This window comes from Hypanus sabinus, chromosome 1, assembly GCF_030144855.1.
Source record: "Hypanus sabinus isolate sHypSab1 chromosome 1, sHypSab1.hap1, whole genome shotgun sequence".
NCBI classification, from domain to species: domain Eukaryota; kingdom Metazoa; phylum Chordata; class Chondrichthyes; order Myliobatiformes; family Dasyatidae; genus Hypanus; species Hypanus sabinus.
Genome location: NC_082706.1, coordinates 15,688,657 through 15,709,545, shown reverse-complemented (window position 1 = coordinate 15,709,545; position 20,889 = coordinate 15,688,657). Strand labels below are relative to the sequence as shown.

Here is a 20,889-nt window from a genome sequence, read left to right as displayed (position 1 = left end):
CCTGGTTCTGATTCTGTACAGGTGTGCGAACGGAGCAGGATCTCTACGTGCGACTCATCGATTCCGTGACCAAACAGGTACTGAAATTAATTGCACTTGCCTCCGCGTGACTCCCAGAATGTTACACGCAATTCTGCCAAACTTTCCCAAAGTCACAATTCTAAGTCAATTGAAGTGATGGATTAACCACAACTAAAACCCGTTGTACACTTACCTTGACTAACAAAGAAAACGGGGAGCTATTACTATCGTGTAGGCAGCAGAAGCCGATGACGACGCAAAGGAGTTTACCCTCTGTAAACTTGAGACGGTCTTAATTACTTTAGTGGACTTTGTGATCATAGGCAGTTCTATTTAAATTCAGACTTGATTTAGAATTTAAAAAAGCTTTATACTTAACACAATCAGTAAATCGTTTTGAAAAGTTTTCAAACTTTTCAAAACTATTTCTCTCTTAGAGAAGTTAGTCGTAACTTCTATCACAGTCGGAGTTACGGGGGAAAATAAAGGTTAATTTGTAAATTAATCTCTCAGCGTCCCGAGTACGCACGATCGTTATCAATCATGCTTTTTGTTATTCGATCTATGCAGGTGAACTACCGAGTCACACGCACTCCTGGCGGTGGGTAGGGGCGGTGAACGGGTACCTTACTAGAAAGGCAAAAAGCCATCCACTCTTCTTTTCACAGTTGATTGAATCAGGCTAGTTAAGAACCTGTTAGTCATTGCTCAGAGATCCGGAAATGACAAGGTTCTAGAGGGGTGATTTAATCGATAACACTGCCTACCAAACTTTTCCAGAAGAGTAAGGCATAACAGGGCGGGAAGAGATATTGTCCACAGAGGTCAGGTGAGTCATGGAAAATACACATTCTCCATTGCAATCAGTAGGGAGGGGTACAGGAGCCTGAGGGCACACATTCAGCGATTCAGGAATAGCCTTTCCCTCTCTGCCATCAGATTTCTGAATGGACATTGTACCTCACTACTTTAAAAAAGTTGCACCACTTATTTAATTTAAGCCTTTTAATATATGTGTACTTACTGTAATTTATAATAGTGTTATATTATTATGCATTGCAATGTACTGCTGCCGCAAAACAACACATTTCACAACGTTTGCCACTGATATTAAACCTGAATCTGATTCTGGCGTGAATTGGGAGATACATCAGATGACTATATCCGAATTGTGACAATTTTTTTATATAGTGCCAGAGTGCTGAACTTGTCACTGATGTGAACTAATTTAATAATCGTTTATTTACGGGTTTGTTTTTTAATGTTGGTCATACATTGCCGACATCAATCATTTCCAGGGCAGGAAAATCTGTCCTTTCTCTGGCCAGCTCCTTAGGGCTCGTACCTCGGTAGGATAGCAGTAAATTCACTCCTTGTGGCACATGCGCCTCTGTGAGTGAGACTGACCCTTTATGACAGGAACTGCACGCACGCTGGCTCCGGTAGGAATTGGCTGTGACACCCCCAGAACCGTTTCACATGGGGCACCAACAGACGGATCCTCGTTCCACTGGGGGATCGTCGCAGCTGCCGGCAGGAGGAAATCTTCATCCCGTCAGTCTGGGCTGAGTTGCAACCCAGGTCTCAGAGGTGAGAGGATAGCGTCTCACCCACTGCACCATCGAGTCCCCTAGTACATTTAACAGCTGCGTACTTTATCCCGTGACGTCAATGCATCTAGAAGCAAACGTCCCGTCGGGAAGCTGCACGGATTAGCCTAGAATAAGCAACGCTTGAGCCAATTAGCAACACGTTTCCAACTCTTCCAATCATGTATTCATTTTATTTAACGTAACTTTCGACCCCCTTTGTTAACCGCCATTGGCATTGGACGGTGCCGAGTTGGGCGAAGTAATTCCGGGTGTCAAGAGAATTGGTGCGTTGAAAAGAAATTGCGAAGAGATCACGAAATTTGAAGTTTAAAGCAAATCAAATTTAGTTTGATTTGGATGGGAGGGGAGTCAGGACATGGTCATCCAGAGGCCATCTTAGCCGGAGCAAATTGCTAAAGGATCTTCAAATGGACCCAAAGACCAAAGGGTCAACGCAAGAGAATCTTACAGATGCTGGAAATCTTAAACAACACGCACAAAAGGCTGAAGGACTTCAGCAAGTCATGCAGCTTTTAGGGCGGGGAATAAATAGTCCCGATGAAGGGCCTCGGTCCCAAACTTCTCCGGTTAATTCCCCTCCGTAGGTGTTGCCAGACTTACTGAGTTCCTCCATTGTGTGTCTGGTAGACTGGCGCTGTTCACCAGTTTGACCAATGTCCTCGCTCCTAACAAACCCTGGTTTCCACGCGACGCCGAGCTGATGAATAATTATCAAACTCTCTTTGCAGCCAATTGTCTACGAGGGTCAAAATAAAAACCCAGAAATGTGCCGGGTGCTTCTTACTCATGAAGTGATGTGCAGGTAAGGCCCAGCCAATAGCAGAGCTGTTTCTTGTTGACTTGTCCCTTTGTCTCGACTGTGATGCAATATTCCAGAATCTAGAATTATGCAAGATGCACTAAGCATTTCCTTGGGTTAATAGAGAAAATATTAAGAAATGCAAGTCTTTCAGAGAAACAAATGGCTTCAAGTTTCTTAATTAATTGCATGGTGACTCAGAACCTTCAGATTTATATGGGAATGATTTTATGTTTCATAGAACAGGGCTTCTGGACTATATGTTCCATTTGGCAATGTAATAGGTGAACCTCCCCTCAAGTCGGTTTTCTGCAACCCCATGATAAGGTGTAAATTGGAGGGAAATTAAATAATGTTAAAGACAACCATGTAGTCAAAGACAACCGGAAGTGTTGGATGAGCTCACATCCTTTCAAAGAAAATTCAGGTGGAGAACAGACCATTTTGCTGCTGTGGTGTGGGGAAATGTGGCATCCAATTTGTGCAGAGCAAGATCCCACAGGATACAATCTTTCTAAAGGAGAGTCCCCTTACAGCCTGCTATGGTACTAACATTTAGGGCAGCACTGAAGGTCCCCCATCTCCGTCTTTGACCATCAAAACCAATTTTGGTCTTGGCAGTGTTCAGGGCATCCTTCATTGTGCCAGTAGCTTCCTCTCAATTTTCACTGCTATCGGTCAGGAATACCATGGAGACTCAGGAATACTGTTGCACACAGATATAGAAAGATTCTTCATTGGTATTCTGTAACATTTTTGTTTTTCCAGTCAGGGTTGTTGGCCCTGAGCTGAACCCCTGAACCTGGAGGATCGGTGAACCACTCTTAGTCTGGCCTCTGCCCTTTGACCCTACCAAGAGTCAAAGCACAAGGCCCCAAATCCAACCAACATAGATTTCCGGGTCATTGAAGCACTCAAGCCTTCAAACACCATGAGAAGGTCATTGTCCTTTTTGAACTTTAACGGAGAGTAATTAAAGAATAATTGGTGAGAATAATATTGAAGATTAGATTTATTTGTCACCTGTACATACAGTGCGACACATCGCTAATATGCTGGGTACACCCCCACAAGTGTTGCGTGCTTCTGTAGTTTTCACTCAATTTACTATCTTGTATGTGTTTGGAACGTGGGAGGAAGACTAGGCGGTCACGAGGAGAATGTACAAACTCCTTACACACAGTGGCAGGAATTGAACCTTGATCTTCCTGCTGGCATTCTGTAAGGCATTGTGCTAACCGCTACACGAAAGTGTACTGCGCATTATGTTTGGAGTTAAGGAATGGGTAAAGGGCCATGAGCATTTTGAACTTGCTATGTCTTTTTCTAGGCAGTGCCATGTGATCTGCCTCCGTGCTTTCACCCTGAAGTGCAGGTGTAACGTTCAGTGTTTCTTCTAATCATTCCTTCTGTGTTGATTTGCCAAACCATTACTATCTAATACCAATCTCCAAACTGATTCCATTGTGCACCGGATCACCATTCCGGATTGATTCCAATCTCCCTTATGAAAACACTGGAAATAAGGAATTGTGGGGAGGCAAGGGGGTGATGGATTAGTTGGAAAATGTGATACTGAGCTAGTCAAGAGTTGTGAGGTTAGGTCTTGTGTTATTGGTGATAGATCAGTTGTTTGGAGGTGAGGTATCAGTGTCGACAATGGCTTGGCCTCCACAGTCATTGGATATATCAAAAGTAGAGGTTGATCGGTTCCTGATTAGTAAGGGCATCAAAGATTATGGGGAGAAGGCAGGAGTATGGTGTTTGGAGGGATAGTAAATCAGGCATGATTGAATGGTGCAACAAACTCGATGGGCTGAATGGCCTAATTCTGCGCTCCTGTGTCTTATAGACTTCGACATAGAAGACAGGAGCAGTCTATTTATCCCTCTGAATGTGCTCCGCCACTTAAAATGGTCACAGTTGCTACAATTTGCTGTTCGAGCGATGACTGATGGCCAGATCTAAGGCAAGCTGTCTTGATTTGTACAGGCAGAACAGTCGTATGGTGAAGTGTCTGGTTGAGATGGTGCGCCGCCATCATTTATAAATCCATTCATAGGCTGTAAATGCCAGCATTCATTGCCTATCCTTAAATGCCCCTGAACTGGCCAGACTTGTGAACGTACTTACTAACACTGCCAGTTACACTGCTGTCATTTAGGGAAGCAATGAGAGTCCTCCATCTCTGTCTGTCCTTGGCCACCAATTTTAGTCTTGGTCTTGGCAGTGCTTCCTTCATCATGCAGTAGCTTCTCCTCTGCTTTCACCTCTATAAGCCATAGAAGTCCTGGGTGGAGACTCAGGAATACTGTTGCACTCAGATGCAGAAGGATTCTTCATTGTTGTTCCTGTAATAGTTTTCTCTGGCCAATCAAAGTTGTTAGCCCAGAGATGAAACCCAGAACCTGGAGGACCGGTGGACCACTCTTAGTCTGGCCTCTACCTTTTTGACCTGGTTGGCATGGGAGACCCTACCAGGAGCCAAAGCATAAAGCCCTGACTGAAGCCAACATCGCTCTCTGGGTCATTGAGGCATGCAAGCCTCCAAACCCTAGTCCATTTGGAGGGAGACGAGTTAAGAGTTGACTGTATTGCTTTGGGGCTGAAGTCACATCTATGCAGGGTTTCACAAAATTGTGTAACATGAGAACAGGCCATTCTGCCCTACTTGTCCTTGCTGACCAGCAGGCACCCTTCCATTTTAATCCCATTATCCAAAACTGATCCATCACCTTTCAAAAGGTGACTCAAGTGATAATTTTACATTTTTATAGCAACCTGAGAGTTTTGTGATTAAAGTCACAGAGAACAGCTTTTTTCTTTTTTTAAAAACCTCCAGCTTTAGCTAATTATCTAATTTAAATTGCCAAGCCACAATGGTGGGTTTCAAACACCCATCTCTGGATCAAGGCTCCAGCTGCCATCTAGTAACCTAACCACAGCCCTAGTGTACTGCTACCGAGCTAGAACACTGGGAACACAATGGGGGAAGGTGTGGCCCCTGGCATTGAGAAAACAAAGTGAGTTCAGCTCATTCCCCGCCTCCTTTCATTGTATTGACATGAAAATCGCACAGAAAATATAAATTCACAGGTGCAAAGTAGCAATTAGTGATGAGGCAGTGCAGCGGAACTCATTGTGGGTATGCGGCAACCCAATCAGGTGCTGTATACCTGGAGAACAAACAGAGGCTTCTGCTCTCTAGGGACAGACTACGCCAGGTGCCTCTGTCTGAATCACACTCGGTTTCAGATTTGCCTGGGTATCTTGCAGGGCTTCCATTTTTTTTTTGGAGAACTTCTTTCAACTGAAACTGGTTCCGCTTGCCTGTGTTGCATTGGCACTACTCAGAAGAGTTAAGGCTGCACGGTGACAGCCTCTTTGCCGTTTGGAGTGAATGCGGTCTCTTTATGGTGTCAAAGGTCGAGGAAGTAGGTAGGCGAATGGTGTTCAGAGGGATAATAAATGGAGGAGAAGATTTGAGGGCTGAATGACACAATTCTAGTCTTATGGGAACAAGGCATCCCCCCCCCCCCCCAAAACAACAGTCCATGAGTAACCATTACCGAAACTCGGTTAGTCCAGCCACATAAAATATTGTGGCTGCTGTGGTGGGTTAGAAGGCATGCATCCTGCGGCAAGCCACTCCACTTCTGATTCTCCAGGGCAATGCCCACAAAATGCTGGAGGAACCCAGCAGGCCAGGCAGCATCTACGGAGAGGAATTAAATATCTATATTTCAGTGGTGACCCTTGGTCACACCTGATCAATGATCTCGGCCTTAGATGTCGACAGTCTATCCCCCTCCATGGATGCTGCCTGACTTGTGGAGTTCTTCCGACATTTCGTGTGTGTTGCTCTGGATCTCCAGCACCTGCAAAAACTCTTGTTTCTGATTCTCCAGAGCCTTCCCACCATATGCAAGGTACAAGTTAGGAATGTGATAGAACAGTCTCCACTTTGCCTGGATGAATGCATCTTAACTCCTTGTAGGATAAAACTGGAAGTCTCCAAAAATAAAACGGCAGAGGCGTTTTAAGTTGGAGGAAAAACACAGAGCGTGAAGTGCGGTTTTAAAAAAAAGATTTGTAATTATGTCATCGTGTCAGAGCAGCCTCTGAGAGCGAACCCCAACTCAGTGTCGGTGGTTGTGGATTATGCACGTCTCCAGCTATTGCATTACCCTAGGCAGGACCCCCAGAATTCACTGAAACTGGCATCGTCAGCCTGTCCAGAGCTTGGATGAGCTGCCTGGCTCGGGTGCTATGTTTCTAGGGTGAATTAACAGCAGGTGCCCCTGGCTCGTTCAGAGGTGTGTAGACACGCTCACGGTCACGTTGCGACGCTGGGGGCACGGTAGCGAAATCCTCCAAATCTTGGTGGGCCGGTTTAAGGCAATCTACCAAAATATATTTAGGTTTACGCCCCATCTATAATAAATTCTTCTCTTATCCGATCCAAACCACGGACACAAGGGGATGTCGGTGCACGTCATGGCGGATGAAAACATACGAGGCAGATCGTAGGTCAACAGGAACCCAAGAGTTCATCCTGCTACAGATTACGTTACCCTACAAAGCACTCTGTTTAAAAAGCACCCATGCAATATCCCATCCCCGGAAATGCTGGTCAGTGGCTGCAGTGTGTTCCATATACAAAATGTACCGCAGCTACTCCTGCAGCCCTTTTCAGACCCACGATCTCTGCCACCAAGGAGGCCAGGGACAGCAGGAACATGGGAACAGCGCCACTTGTAGGCACATCATACTGACTTCCAATAACGTTGCAGTTTCTTTTCTGTCCTAAACCTCCCTCCCCAGGAATATTGTGGGACACCCGCCCCACCAACGTGATAGCAGTGGTTCAAGAAGGCAGATTAAAGATTAGTTTTATTTGTCACACGTATATCGAAACGCACGTGGAGATGTGTTCTTTACACCAAATCAAAACAGCGAGGAACGTGCGGGGCAGCCTGCAGGTGTGCCACGCTGCCAGCACCAATGGAGCATGCCCACAGCTCACTAACCCTAACCCTAAACGCACATCTTTGGAATGTGGGAGGAAACCTGAGAACCTGGAAGAAACCCATGCAGTTATGGGGAGAATGTACAAACTCCTTAGAAGCAGCGTCAGGAATTGAACCCTGACCTTACAGCTAGCACGGTTAAGTGTGACACTAACCACTACTCTGCTGTGTCTTCTTTATTGGGAAGGGAAAATAAATTTTGGCCTCGGATATCAAAAAGTCATTAAAGAGAAACCTTACTGATGCCCTCTGTGTCTCGATATGCCACTGCGGCTCCTTAGGCAAGAAATGCCCAGACGTCTACGGCTTTCGCTCTCATTTTCATCATGGTTCAAGGCCGAAACCAGGTCTGCTTCAAGACTGAACTGAGGGAGTGGTATCCTGCTGTGGAACCTCTGGATGAGGCACGAACCGAGGCACCATCTGTTCTCTCAGGTGGATGTCAAAGATCCCATGACACTCTTCCAAAGAAGTGCATGGGCTTTCTCCCCAGTGTCCCATCCTACGCTTATCCCTCATTGAATGGTCCTAAAGTTGATGTTCTATTCATGATCTCATTGTTTTTGGGAACTGGCAGTGTGCAAATCAGCATTTCCTGTGTTTTAACAGTGACTACACTTCAAAAGTATTTATTTTGCTGCACAGTACCCTTTGGATGATGCGGGGGTTGAGGAGAGAGAGTAAATCTAAGTTTAAAGATGAACTTTATCTGTTACATACAACATTGAAACATTCAGTGGAATGCATCGCTTGCGTCGCATCAGCGAGGATCGCGCTGGGTAGTCCACAAGAGTCGGCACACTTTCAGCGCCTTCGTAGCCTGGCCACCGCTCACTAATCCTAACCCGGAGGCCTTTGGAATGAGAGAGGAACCTGGAGCACCTTGGGGAGACTCATATGGTCACGGTAAAGCCCTCCAAACCATTGAGCGCATCTACATGGAACGCTGTCGCAGGAAAGCAGCATCCATCATCGGAGATCTCCACCACCCAGGTCGTGCTCTCTCGCCACTGCTGCCATCAGGTAGAAGCTACAAGAGCCTCAGGACTAGCACCACCGGGTTCAAGAATAGTTATTACCCCTCAACCATCAGGCTTCTGAACACCCTTTTGCCCATCCATTGAGATGTTCCCACAACCAATGATCTCACTTTAAGGACTCTTTATCTTGTCATTTCATGTTCTCATTATTTATTGCTATTTGTTTATATTCGCATTTGCACATTTTATTGTCCTCTGTCCTCCGCACTCTGTTTGATCTTTCATTGATCCTGTTATAAATACTGTTCTATAGATTGGGCAAGGGCAATATGGTGGAGTAGTGGTTAGCACCACGCTTTACAGTGCCGGCGACCCGGGTTCAATTCCTGCCGCTGCCTGTAAGAAGTTTGTACCTTCTCCCTGTGACTATGTGGGTTTGCTCCAGCTGCTCTGGGTTTCTCCCGCAGTCCAAAGATGTACTGGTTGGTAGGTCCATCAACTGGTCCCTGTCAATTGTCCTATGATTAGGCTAAGATTAGATCGGAGGACCACAGCTCAGAGTGCTGTAAAGGCCTATTCCATGCTGTACCTCAATAAATAAATAAAATTTGCCGAGTATGCCCACAGGAAAATGAATCGCCCTGCCTCCCTTTCTCCACGCAAGCCTACACTGGAAATCTCTCCATGGCTCAAAGACATTCCCATATAGTTCCCATCACTCTTATGTTGGTTCAACACTGTTGTGTGGGGTGGGGTGCTGGCTCTTTCTGGGGTTGATTCAGTACAACGAGATATCAAGAACCAATTTACTTTTCTCTAAGGCCTCACCCTTGGAGCAGTTTGAAAGGTTAAAGTAGAGGCCAAATGCAGAGTGTGTGGTTATTTAAGAGCAGGAGCTGGATGTTTGCAGGTGTGTTTTAAAGAACGTTATGGCTGGAGGGGCAGAGAGATGGCTCTAGTTCAGGGGAAGTTGGCAAATGTTGATAATTGGGGGGGGGGAAAATTAGCAATTTCATTTTCAAGTTCATTGTCATTCAACTATGTATGCAGCTAAATAAAACGTCGTTCCTCCAGGGCCAAGGCGTAAAATGCAGTACATCATATACATGTAGTTATAACCCAGCACACACAGTCTCAAAATACTATTTGTGTAATCCCCGGGTGACATAGTCTGAAGATTCACAGGTTGACACAAAGTGCGAGGTGCATGTGTTTGTAATGTTGTTGGCACTATTCTAGTAAAATAAGCAGTCGTGTAGTATAAATGTGGACATAAATGTATTTATATGGTGTCTCTATGTTACACAATGTGGCATGATGCTTACTAAGAACATTATTGAGTGAAGTTTGATAACAAGTGAGACAAAGACCTCTTAGAAACGAAGGCCAAAAGCTTGGTTGAAGAGGTTTAAAGACTATCTGAAGGAGGGGTGAGACACAGAAGAATTAAGGGAGGTGATTGCAGGCCTGCAAATGATATGTTTTGGGATTTTGAGCTTCCAAAGAAATTTAACAAATTCGTAAAACTTTTAACCAGGATTGCAAGCCCCCCCCCATCCCCCCACCTTTCAAAAGAAATTCTCCAAGATTCTGGTTCCCCTGATGAGCTTTACGCATTCCTGGTAAAGTTTAAACAGCACAACCTTCGAACTTTCGTCATTAACATCTGCAAAAAGAATTCTGTGAAGATCCCAAAATTCTGTGAACTACAGCATTTGAAACCATACAAAAGGAGACAACATTCTTCTATTCTCAGAAGAACACATATAAAAAACTTTTCATTATTCTTGACGCATTCTTTTTCCATTTGCATTGATTGCAAAATCCTTGTCCAGTTTGCAGACCTGTCCGCATTTGTCCATATTGCCCCAGTAGCTTCAGCTGTAACACTGCTTTTCCCTCCTCAGTTAGTGACACCAATAAGTCCTGCAACCTCCAATCCTACACGTGTATCTGCCTTATCTCCATAGCTACCTCAAAAAATGCCTGTTTGAATTTACCCTCCCTATCCCCTCTCTAGAGCACAGAAGGTGATGGAGGGGCTTATCGGATAAATCTTGTCAACCTGGTACACAGTATGTTATTGGTTCATTACATGTTTACTGAGATAGTGGAAAATCTTTGTGTGCTACCGATGTTCATAAATACTTCAAGTTAGTAAATAGAAAGCAGATTGCAAAATATACTCAGTGGCCATTTTATTAGGTACCCTTGCTTATTAATGCAAATATCTAATTAGCCAATCACATGGCAGCAACTCAATGCATAAAAGTATGCAGACATGGTCAGGAGGTTCAGTTGTTCAGACCAACCCAAATGGGGAAGAAATGTGATCTAAGTGACTTTGACGATGGGATGATTGTTGGCGCCAGATGGGGTGGTTTGAGTATCTCAGAAACTGCTGATCTCCAAGGATTTTCTTACGCACTACAGTCTCTAGATTTTACAGAGAATGGGATGAAAAATAAGAAACGTACAGTGAGCGGCGATTCTGTGAGTGAAAACGTCTTGTAAGTGAGAGAGGTTAGAGGAGAATGGCCAGACTGGTTCAAGCTGATAACAGGCGACGGTAACTCAAATAACCGCACGTTACGACAGTGGTGCGCAGAAGAGTGTCTCTGAATGCACAACACATTGAACCTTGAAGTGGATGGGCAACAGCAGCAAAAGACCACACTGAGTTCCCCTCTTGTACCTAATAGAGTGGCCATTGAGTGTATAATGTTTCAGAGAAAGTGCATCACAAGTAAACAAATAAAATGTAACGGCCACACCAAAGTGGTTTGGAAGATTGAGTTCATCTTTAATGAATCAGAGATCTGCTCAAGAGTTTGATAACAGTGGGGTTGATGCTGTCCTTAAGCCTGGTGGCATGTTCTTTCAAACTTTCGTAACTTCTTCCCAGTGGGAGAGGGGAGCAGAGACAATTGTTGGGACAGATGGGGTCCTTGATTATGTTGGCTGCTTTCTGAAGTTAGCGGGAAGTGTAGAAAGAGTGTTGGAGTTCTGGAAACTGCTGCCTGGAAGGGTGTTGGAGATGGAACTCCGAACCACCTTGAAGAGCTACAGATAAGGTCCAAAAATCTAGTACACACAGAACTTAGGTGCTGCTGAGCTAGCAGATTTTGTGGACTATTGGATTTAAGCGCAGCTGGGAATCAGATCCCCTGGTCAGTCAACTGAGAGGGAGCGTGGCAAATATCTCCTGGTGTTCTACTGTGAATAATTAGATTCAAGATTATTTGTTGTCATTCTTCAGTGTACAAGTGTAAAGGAGAAAATAGTTGTTACTTCGAATCAGACGTAGCATATAAAGAACACAATTTTTAAAAAACCCACAAAAACTGCTGGAGGAATTCAGCAGGCCCTGATGAAGGGCGTTGGCCTGAAATGTCGACTCGTTATCCTCTCCATGGGTGCTTCTGAGCTCCTCCGGCATTTTGTGTGTGTTGCTTTGGATTTCCAGCATCTGCAGAACCTCTTCTACATACAGGAGGGGAGTTCGGCGTGGTCTTCTGCCGCTGTTGCCCATCCACTCAAGATTCAACCTGTTGTGCATTCAGAGATGCCCTTCTGTTATGTACATAGACGGAATGTGATGCTAGGTGGTGTGTATGTAGTGGTGGTGGGGTGAGTTAATGGGTGGAGAATAATAGACTTTTGGACCACCTTTGTACACCAAAACTTCCGGCACCACCCTCACAGATTTGAATCAGCTTACCAGATTCAACATTTTTAGCCAGCATGGACCCTTTGGGCCGATTGGCCTGTTTGACTGCTGGAAATCGTTATCCTTTTTTTGAGCGAGCAACTTGTGCAGGAATGAAGAGCAGTATCAGATTTCAAGCAGTGCTTTACAGGGTTCTTTAGTAGCCCTGAGGAACGTGATCTTTGAGAGTGATTGCCAAGTGTTGGCAGGGAGACGCTGGCAGTCAGAAGATGACCTTCCTGTTCCCTCACCCGCCCACCCCGCCCAATGTTCTTGATCCCCGTTGTTCTGAATCCTAACCACTGCTCAGGCTGCACACCCTCTGCTCAACCTCTGGGCCCCTGGCTTATGCTCTAGACTAGTGAGAGAGCCAAATGCTGCCCTGTCGGTGCCTCCTGAACAACTGGGTGCCGGATCGCTGGGGCTTTCTCTAGAGTCAGCAATAAATCCAGTGAGGAAGTGAGGGTAGAGTCCTCACTCGGACAGGAATGTGGAGTTCTCTTCTCGGGAGAGCAGCTCGGAAGCTGGGTGAATGTACTGGCGGAGAAGGGGATGGAGGAAGGGGTTGCTATGAATCGGTGAGGAGGAGGCTTTTGCAGCATTGCTGACAGCAGGGCCCTTGCTGGGGCTGAATGGCCGTAAATCCAAGATGGTGTCTGCAGGGAATGAGGTGCATGCAGTGTGCTGCCCGGACTCTCGGGCTCACTGAGCAGCAACCACAGACCACTTGGTGCTGCCTTAGAGAAAGGACTGGGTTGGGAACACGGAGAATGTTAAAGAAAATATCAGTGATGTCTTACTGATGCATTTCCCTCCTCTCTCTTGGTCTCTTTCTCTCAGTGCTCACTCTCTCCTTAACAATTCCTTCATTTTCTCCTTCATTCATGTTTTTTCTCTCTCCCTCCTCTCCCAGATTTTCTCACTCTCCCTTGCTTTCTCTACTCCCCCCCTTCCTTGGATTCTTCTTCATCTTCCCCTCATCCTCCCTCCCTTCCCCAACTACCCTCCTTCCCCCATGCCCCCACTCTCTCTGTAATGATGCCCCACATTGTCTCTCTTCCCATTCTCTCTCTGTTCCCATCCTGACTCTTTTCTCTTGCCCCCCCACTTTCCATCTCACTTTTTCCCTCAGTTCCCCACCACTCTTCCCCGACTCACTCCATCAATCTCTGCCACACTCTCTGGATCTCTTCCCCTCCACTCTACTCCCCACTCACTTACCCTCTCCGCCTCGCTCTCTCCCGCCCTCTCTCCCTCGCTCTCTCCCGCCCTCTCGCCCTCACTCTCTCCCGCCCTCTCGCCCCTCGCTCTCTCCCGCCCTCTCCCCCTCGCTCTCTCCCGCCCTCTCCCCCTCGCTCTCTCCCGCCCTCTCCCCCTCGCTCTCTCCCGCCCTCTCCCCCTCGCTCTCTCCCGCCCTCTCCCCCTCGCTCTCTCCCGCCCTCTCCCCCTCGCTCTCTCCCGCCCTCTTCCCCTCGCTCTCTCCCGCCCTCTCCCCCTCGCTCTCTCCCGCCCTCTCCCCCTCGCTCTCTCCCGCCCTCTCCCCCTCGCTCTCTCCCGCCCTCTCCCCCTCGCTCTCTCCCGCCCTCTCCCCCTCGCTCTCTCCCGCCCTCTCCCCCTCGCTCTCTCCCGCCCTCTCCCCCTCGCTCTCTCCCGCCCTCTCCCCCTCGCTCTCTCCCGCCCTCTCCCCCTCGCTCTCTCCCGCCCTCTCCCCCTCGCTCTCTCCCGCCCTCTCCCCCTCGCTCTCTCCCGCCCTCTCCCCCTCGCTCTCTCCCGCCCTCTCCCCCTCGCTCTCTCCCGCCCTCTCCCCCTCGCTCTCTCCCGCCCTCTCCCCCTCGCTCTCTCCCGCCCTCTCCCCCTCGCTCTCTCCCGCCCTCTCCCCCTCGCTCTCTCCCGCCCTCTCCCCCTCGCTCTCTCCCGCCCTCTCGCCCCTCGCTCTCTCCCGCCCTCTCGCCCCTCGCTCTCTCCCGCCCTCTCGCCCCTCGCTCTCTCCCGCCCTCTCGCCCCTCGCTCTCTCCCGCCCTCTCGCCCCTCGCTCTCTCCCGCCCTCTCGCCCCTCGCTCTCTCCCGCCCTCTCGCCCCTCGCTCTCTCCCGCCCTCTCGCCCCTCGCTCTCTCCCGCCCTCTCGCCCCTCGCTCTCTCCCGCCCTCTCGCCCCTCGCTCTCTCCCGCCCTCTCGCCCCTCGCTCTCTCCCGCCCTCTCGCCCCTCGCTCTCTCCCGCCCTCTCGCCCTCGCTCTCTCCCGCCCTCTCGCCCCTCGCTCTCTCCCGCCCTCTCGCCCTCGCTCTCTCCCGCCCTCTCGCCCCTCGCTCTCTCCCGCCCTCTCCTCTTCACACTCCCTCTCCTTCTAAGGATACAGTTTGTTTGTCATTATGCGCCATTTCATATGATGTAGCCGATCATGGTCCTGGCATCAGTGGTCGCATAACCAGGACTTGTGATATGGACCAACTGCTCATACGACCATCCACCAGCTGCTCCCATGGCTTCATGTGACCCTGACTGGGGGGCTAAGCAGGTGCTGCACCTTGCCCAGGGGTGACCTGCAGACTTGCGGAGGGAAGGAGCGCCTTACACCTCCTTTGGTGGAGACGCATCTCCACCCCGCCACCCTGGATTCAGAAGGAGAGTCATCAGGAAACTGGAGTAGCGATCAGAGATCGAAACCACTTCTCGGGGGGTGTGAACAACTGGGGAATTTAAATTCAAATAACTAAATTAATCTGCATTTTAAAGAAAACACAGCTAGTCGATAACCATAAGTAGTCAGCTTCTGGCTTACAAAATCTCATCTGCCTGAGGAAGGAAAATGTCTTTCTTTCTCAGTCTGGTGAATGTGAGATTCCTGACCCATCACTGTGGTTGTCTTGTTTCTGTCTTCAGGAGTGCAGGAGTAATAAGGGGTGGGCAATAAATCTTGTCGTTTCCAGCAACATCCGCATACTACAGATGAATAAGTAATTAAAAAGTCTCACAGTAAAACATTGCAGAAAAGGTTCTCGTTGACCCTTGTTGTTGGATAAATTCACAATTGCAAGTTTCATTGGTTCCAGGGACATTCTTTATTGTAAGGCTAATAATTTTACTCAGAAATATTTTGCAAAAACAAGAATGTTCATATTTTACATTCAAATATGGAACCACTCCAGTGGGAAATTAGAACATTGGACCTTACTGATGCTTTGGCAACCAGGAGTCTCTCTGGCCGGAGGACCTAGGAGATCAACAGTGTAATGCTGGGAGAAGTGAGGCCCATGTCCTCCCATTCTGTGTGAATCTCACATAGATTACAAACTCATGACCCCAGTTCCCTCTGATAATGGAGTCTGGGATTTCCCAGCATTCAGTGGTGGCTTTGAAAGCCATCTATTCAATCCGCAAGGCTTCTGAAAGATTTGCAAGTGTAAGGTTCAGAGACGGGGAAAGAGGGAGATTTAGAGATGAAGAGGAAGAAATCTGGAAGCCAAAGGAAGAGAAGAGGAGGGAAAAGTTGGTGGCATGATTGTAACCAACTGAGAGGTCTAGATAGAGTGGACCTGGAGAGGCTGTTTCCCATAGTGGGAGAGTCCAAAACCAGAGGGCACAGCCTCAGAATAGAAGGACATCCGTTTAGAACAGAGATGAGAAGGAGTTTCTTTGCCAGAGAGAGGTGAATCTGTGGAATTTATTGCCATGGATAGCTGTGGTAGCCAAGTCACTTGGTATATTTAAAGCAGAGATTGATAGCTTCTGGATTAGTAAGGGTGTCAAAGGTTATGGGGAGAAGGAAAAAGAATGGGGTTGAGAGGGAATATAAATTGGCCTCGAGGGAATGGCAGAACAGACTCAATGGGCTGAATGGCCAAAGTCTGATCCTATATTTTATGGTCTTGTGGAGTGCTACACTGTGTGTATTCAGTCTGTTAAGTTAGTCTTGCAAGGCTCCAGCCCTGGCACAATGGGTTAGATTAGATTAGCTGTATTTATCACATGTACATTAAACCATTCAGTGAATTGTATCATTTGCGTCAATAGCCAGCACCTCTGAGGATGTGCTGGGGGCTGCCTGTAAGACTCATCGCACTTCTGCTACCAATATAGCAGGCTCACAGTTTACAAACTCTAAACCGTACATCTTTGGAATGTGGGTGGAAGCTGGAGCACCCTGTGGAAACCCACGCAATTATGGGGAAAACTCACGGACAGTGGCAGGAATTGAACCCAGATCACTAATCGCTGGTGCAGTAAAGCGTTATGCTAACAGTGCCGCCCCCTACCCTACCATGCCATACTGTTTGGCCTCAGGTTCAATTATAATCAGGTGGTTGTTGGTGGGAGCTTGCCCTCCACTGATTGGTTGTGGTACTTCCTACATCACAGCCGTGCCGAGATTCAAACTTCATTGGTTGAAAAGCCCTCAGGTCATTAGAAATGCAATATTTCATTGCTACCTTGGCTGTGGAATTCCCTCCGTAGAGTCTTCCATTTCATAGCTCTCTCCTTCTGAGTCTTGACTTGAAACCCTCCACTTTTGAAGTTTGATTGCACCCTGAGTGAACTCTCCTCAGAGTCAGGAGGAGATTGCTTCCAGTGGACATCAGCTCTCTCTTCTGTCTGCTATTTGTCCCCGGGGTTATTCTTCATTGGCCCCCTTGGGGGTCAAAGATGACTTGCATTCAGTCCAGTTCTGTGTGTCCCGAGGAGACTTGAGGTCAGTGTGGGATCTCCATCCTTTGCCGCAGCTGAGCAGGAGCATGGATGCGTGAGGATATGTGGTTTGGCACTCCTTCTTTTCCAATAGGCTTCCATATGCTTCTGACAAAGATGCATCAAATTTTCATATCATCACGAATGTTCCTTCTATGATTTGGTCGGTCGTAGGTCAGAGATTCCCAGGAATCAATCAGGAGAATACCTTTTTTTTTAAGGAGGCTTTGAGAGCGGTGTGATTAGGACTTCCTTGGCTTTTAGCAGTTGCTTCAAACCAGAACTGCTCACCATTTCTGTCAGAGTAGGAAATCCCAGGAGCTTCCCCTCCCTGCCCCAGAAATTAATATAATTGTTATTGGAGGAACTACAACTCTCTCACATCTCTTAATGCTGTCCAGCTGACGTTAGCTCACCAGTACAGGCAACTTTTTAAGCAGAGAAACTTATGAACAGGAGTAGACAGTTTGTCTGTCTGAGCCTGTAATGCTATCCATCAGAACAACAGGCCATTCAGCCCACTACATCATGCCAGATTTTGCACAAATTCTACCCTGATTCATTTTTGTTCTCCCCCATATTCCCATCAGCTCCCTGCAGATTCTATCATTTTACACACTGCGTACAAGTTACACCAGTCATTTAGCCTACTATCCCCTTGTGTGTTTGGGTTCTGGCATTCAAGGAAAGAGGGAGAACATGCTGTCCACTGATTGTTTGTGGTACTTCCTACATCACAACAGTGCCAAGGTTCAGAAGTACTTTATTGGTTGAAAGAGGTGCTGAGGTCATCAAAGGTGCTGCAGAAATGCATAACTTCATTGTTGACTTGGCTGTGGAATTTCCTCCGTAAAGTCTGTTGTCACAGGAACAAAGTTACTGGAGAGAAGTACTGGTAGATCTGAAGCTGTCTGCTTACTCAACAAAATGAGACACAGCAGGACCCCCTTTCAGAGGAAGAAGGACTGCTTGACCTAACACTATAGGACATATTATGTGGTAAAGATCAAGGGATAATTTAGGACAATTCCATATTTACAAAGCTTTCTTTGAACTACACGCCACCCTCACCTCCCTCTTTGCACCCACACTACAGACTCTCAAATAACAAATTAAAATCAGCATTGTCTGGTCTCCAATTAATTGACGTGTCTTCTAAATAACTGTGGTTCGTGGTTCTTCGGGACCAATGGTAGGGTTGCAGTTTAGATTTGTATCTGAATCTGAAGACAGGTGGCTGAAGTTATTTGCTGTATGTGATAACCCTTGAAAAATACGCTAACAAAGTCTTCCCTCCTTCTCCGGGCCTTGCCCCGAAACTGTCCACATTTGAGTTTTGGTTGCACCCTGAGTGAACTTTTCTCCTGAGAGTCTGGAGGCGCCTGGTAGCAGCAGAGGCCAGGACTGAACCCGAGTGTCTGGAGCCACAAGGCGACATCTCTGTCCTCTGCGACACTGTTCTGCCATGTGCTATTATCCTGGCTGACCTTCCATCTCAGCCCTGTATTCTCTGAACTCGCCTTCCTCTAATCATACTGCCCATTGCAGCGATAGAATGGTCCAGTTTATCTCTGTACTCTTAGTAAAACAGGGCCCCATTAGGGCAGAACTATTATTTAGGAGATTCGTTTGTCCGACATTTTTGTTGTCCTGAGGGATAAAAGCCTGGCTTCCATTCGGCAATTGGCTCCAGCTGTGTGAGTGGGATCGGGAGTTTAGTGTGGCGTGGATTCACAGGCACGGGACCGAGTCCCATCACCCTCTCCTGCTGCATTCCTCGGGCAGAGCAAAAGCCGGGGAAGGTGTGTAATCCAAAACGTGATTGATGATAAAACAAAAACAACTTTTTGCTTTTATTTGCAAGTGAGAAGCACAAAACGAGTGAATTTGACATTGTCAGGGTGTTATTATATACTTCTTGACGTTCAAATTACTCCCAGAAGGAAAAACAGTTTCAGAATTAACTAAATTCAGTGCCTGGGCAAAAATAAAGATAGCTTTAACATTGCCAAATATCCTGGTCTGAATTAGAAACACTAAAGATGTCTATTCTAATTTGCTTTTTTGTAACCAAGGTCTGCTGTCTGATTTTTCCAAGAGCTCCATGTCTCAGCCCTGCTCTCCATCCTGTACACATTCAGCACGTAATCTAGTTGGTGAGGGTAATAGATTAATTTGGAGTTTGCTCTGTATCTAACTCATGGTGTCACTTCTCTTGGACCAAGTAGAGGAAGATTTACTCTGCATCTAACTTGTGGCATCCCTATCCTGTGACTCTGTTTGTGACAGTTAGAGGGAGATTTGCTCTTCACTTTATTCATCCTTCGCTGTTCTCGGGAGTGTTTAATGGCACAGTGTCGAGGGGGATTTGCTCAATGCCAGCCTGAGTTGTCCGTGGCCTGGGAGTCTTTGATGGGACTGTGTAGAAGGAGATTCACATTTCCTCAGCTTATGCTTGATGCACCATCAATAACTCTCGGAGACGTGAGTCAAGGTAGGCTTTTATTAGCTGGAAGAAAGCACCGTCAGCAGCAAGAGACCACCACACAACATCCTGGAGACTGAGGGAGGAGCAGTGCCTCCAATCGCCCTTATACAGGGGTCCGTGGGAGGAGCCACAGGAGCAGTCAGTGGGGGGGGGGGGGGCGTGTCCAGACAGGTATATGTAGTTCACCACATTGCTATCCCTGACCTGGGAGTCTTTGATGGGACAGTGTAGAGGGAGGTTTACTTTACCTTAACGTATGCTGTCCTTGGCCTGGGGATCATTGTTGGGATAATGTAGAGGGAGACTTACCTCAGCAGATATTGTTGCTGGTCTTTGATGGGACAGTGCAGAGGGAGATTCATGTTGCCTCAGCCTGTGCTGTCAATGCTTTGAGAATGCTTGACGAGGCAGTGTAGAGGGGGATTTAGATTGCAACTAACTCATTCTATCCCTCATGCCATATGTCTGTTTTGCTAAAGATTTCCAGCATCTGCAGAACCACTTGTGTGTATGATCGTGCTCTCCCTCTCTGGGACTGTTTGATGGGCCAGTGTAGAGGGAGCTTTAAACTGCATATAGCCTCTTTTTTTTTAAGCAAAAACTTTACTTACTTACTGCATCCTTGATTAAATCACTATCAACTTTTTACAGGATGTTCTCCAGCCCCCACAGTGCCCATGGGTCCTCTCAATAGCCAGCAGGCACTGTGTGCCTCTCTCCAGGCCTGGCAGTAGGCATCTTTCCCTTGCTGGCACTGGTTATGTGTGGTGGGACGGATCAGTGCCTGGGCAAATATAAAGATAGTTTTAACATTGCCAAATATCCTGGTTTGCATTAGAAACACTAAAGATGTCTATTCTAATTTGCTTTCTTGCTAACTGAGTCTCTGCTGTCTGACTTACCCAAGAATTCCGTGCATCAACCCAATTCTCCACTCTGTCCACATTCAGCACATAAGATAGTCAGTGAGGGTAACAGATTAATTTGGAGTCACTCTGTATCTAATCCATGGTGTCACTTCCCTGTGACTGTTTGTTGAGATGTTTAGAGGGAGACTTGCTCTTCATCTAAACCACCCATCACTGCTTTGGGAACGTTTAATGGTATTCAGTAGAGGGAGATTTATTCTGCACCGGCCTGTACTATCTCTGCCCTGGGGACTTTAATGTGTAAGTGTAGAGCAGTGGTTCCCAAACATTTTTGAGTTACCCTTGGCTCCCAAACCACATCCCCAGTGCCACCCTCTCACTTTCAGGCCATTACATAAAAACTATTTGAAGTATTTTGATTTACGGTGTGCTATGAAAGAAAATAGGAACTGCAAATTCAAAGTATCTTTGCAAACACTTGCAAAAATTATTCAGATCTATTCAAAGCTACAAATAAAATTATTTCTTTATTTAATTACAATAAAACAATTTTCATCAACAATTTTAGAGTGTACATTAGTAGTCCAACTATTCACTACTTCATTGCATGTTTAACCTTTCAATAAGATGGATGAGCATGGTGCAATGTTAGCAGCTTCTCAACTTCAGGCTGAATATCACTCAGAAGGAGTCTCAGA

The 20,889-nt window shown here is 46.9% G+C and overlaps 1 protein-coding gene across 1 annotated transcript in view; it reads left to right on the top strand.

Annotated features, from left to right (window-relative positions):
* LOC132391060 (transcription factor COE2-like) overlaps positions 1 to 20,889 on the top strand; it is a 314,392-nt gene that overhangs the window by 9,540 nt on the left and 283,963 nt on the right. The window contains exons 4-5 of the mRNA XM_059963792.1: positions 22 to 77; positions 2,363 to 2,436. Of these exons, the coding sequence (XP_059819775.1) occupies positions 22 to 77; positions 2,363 to 2,436 (130 nt within the window). The remainder of the gene's footprint in view (positions 1 to 21; positions 78 to 2,362; positions 2,437 to 20,889) is intronic.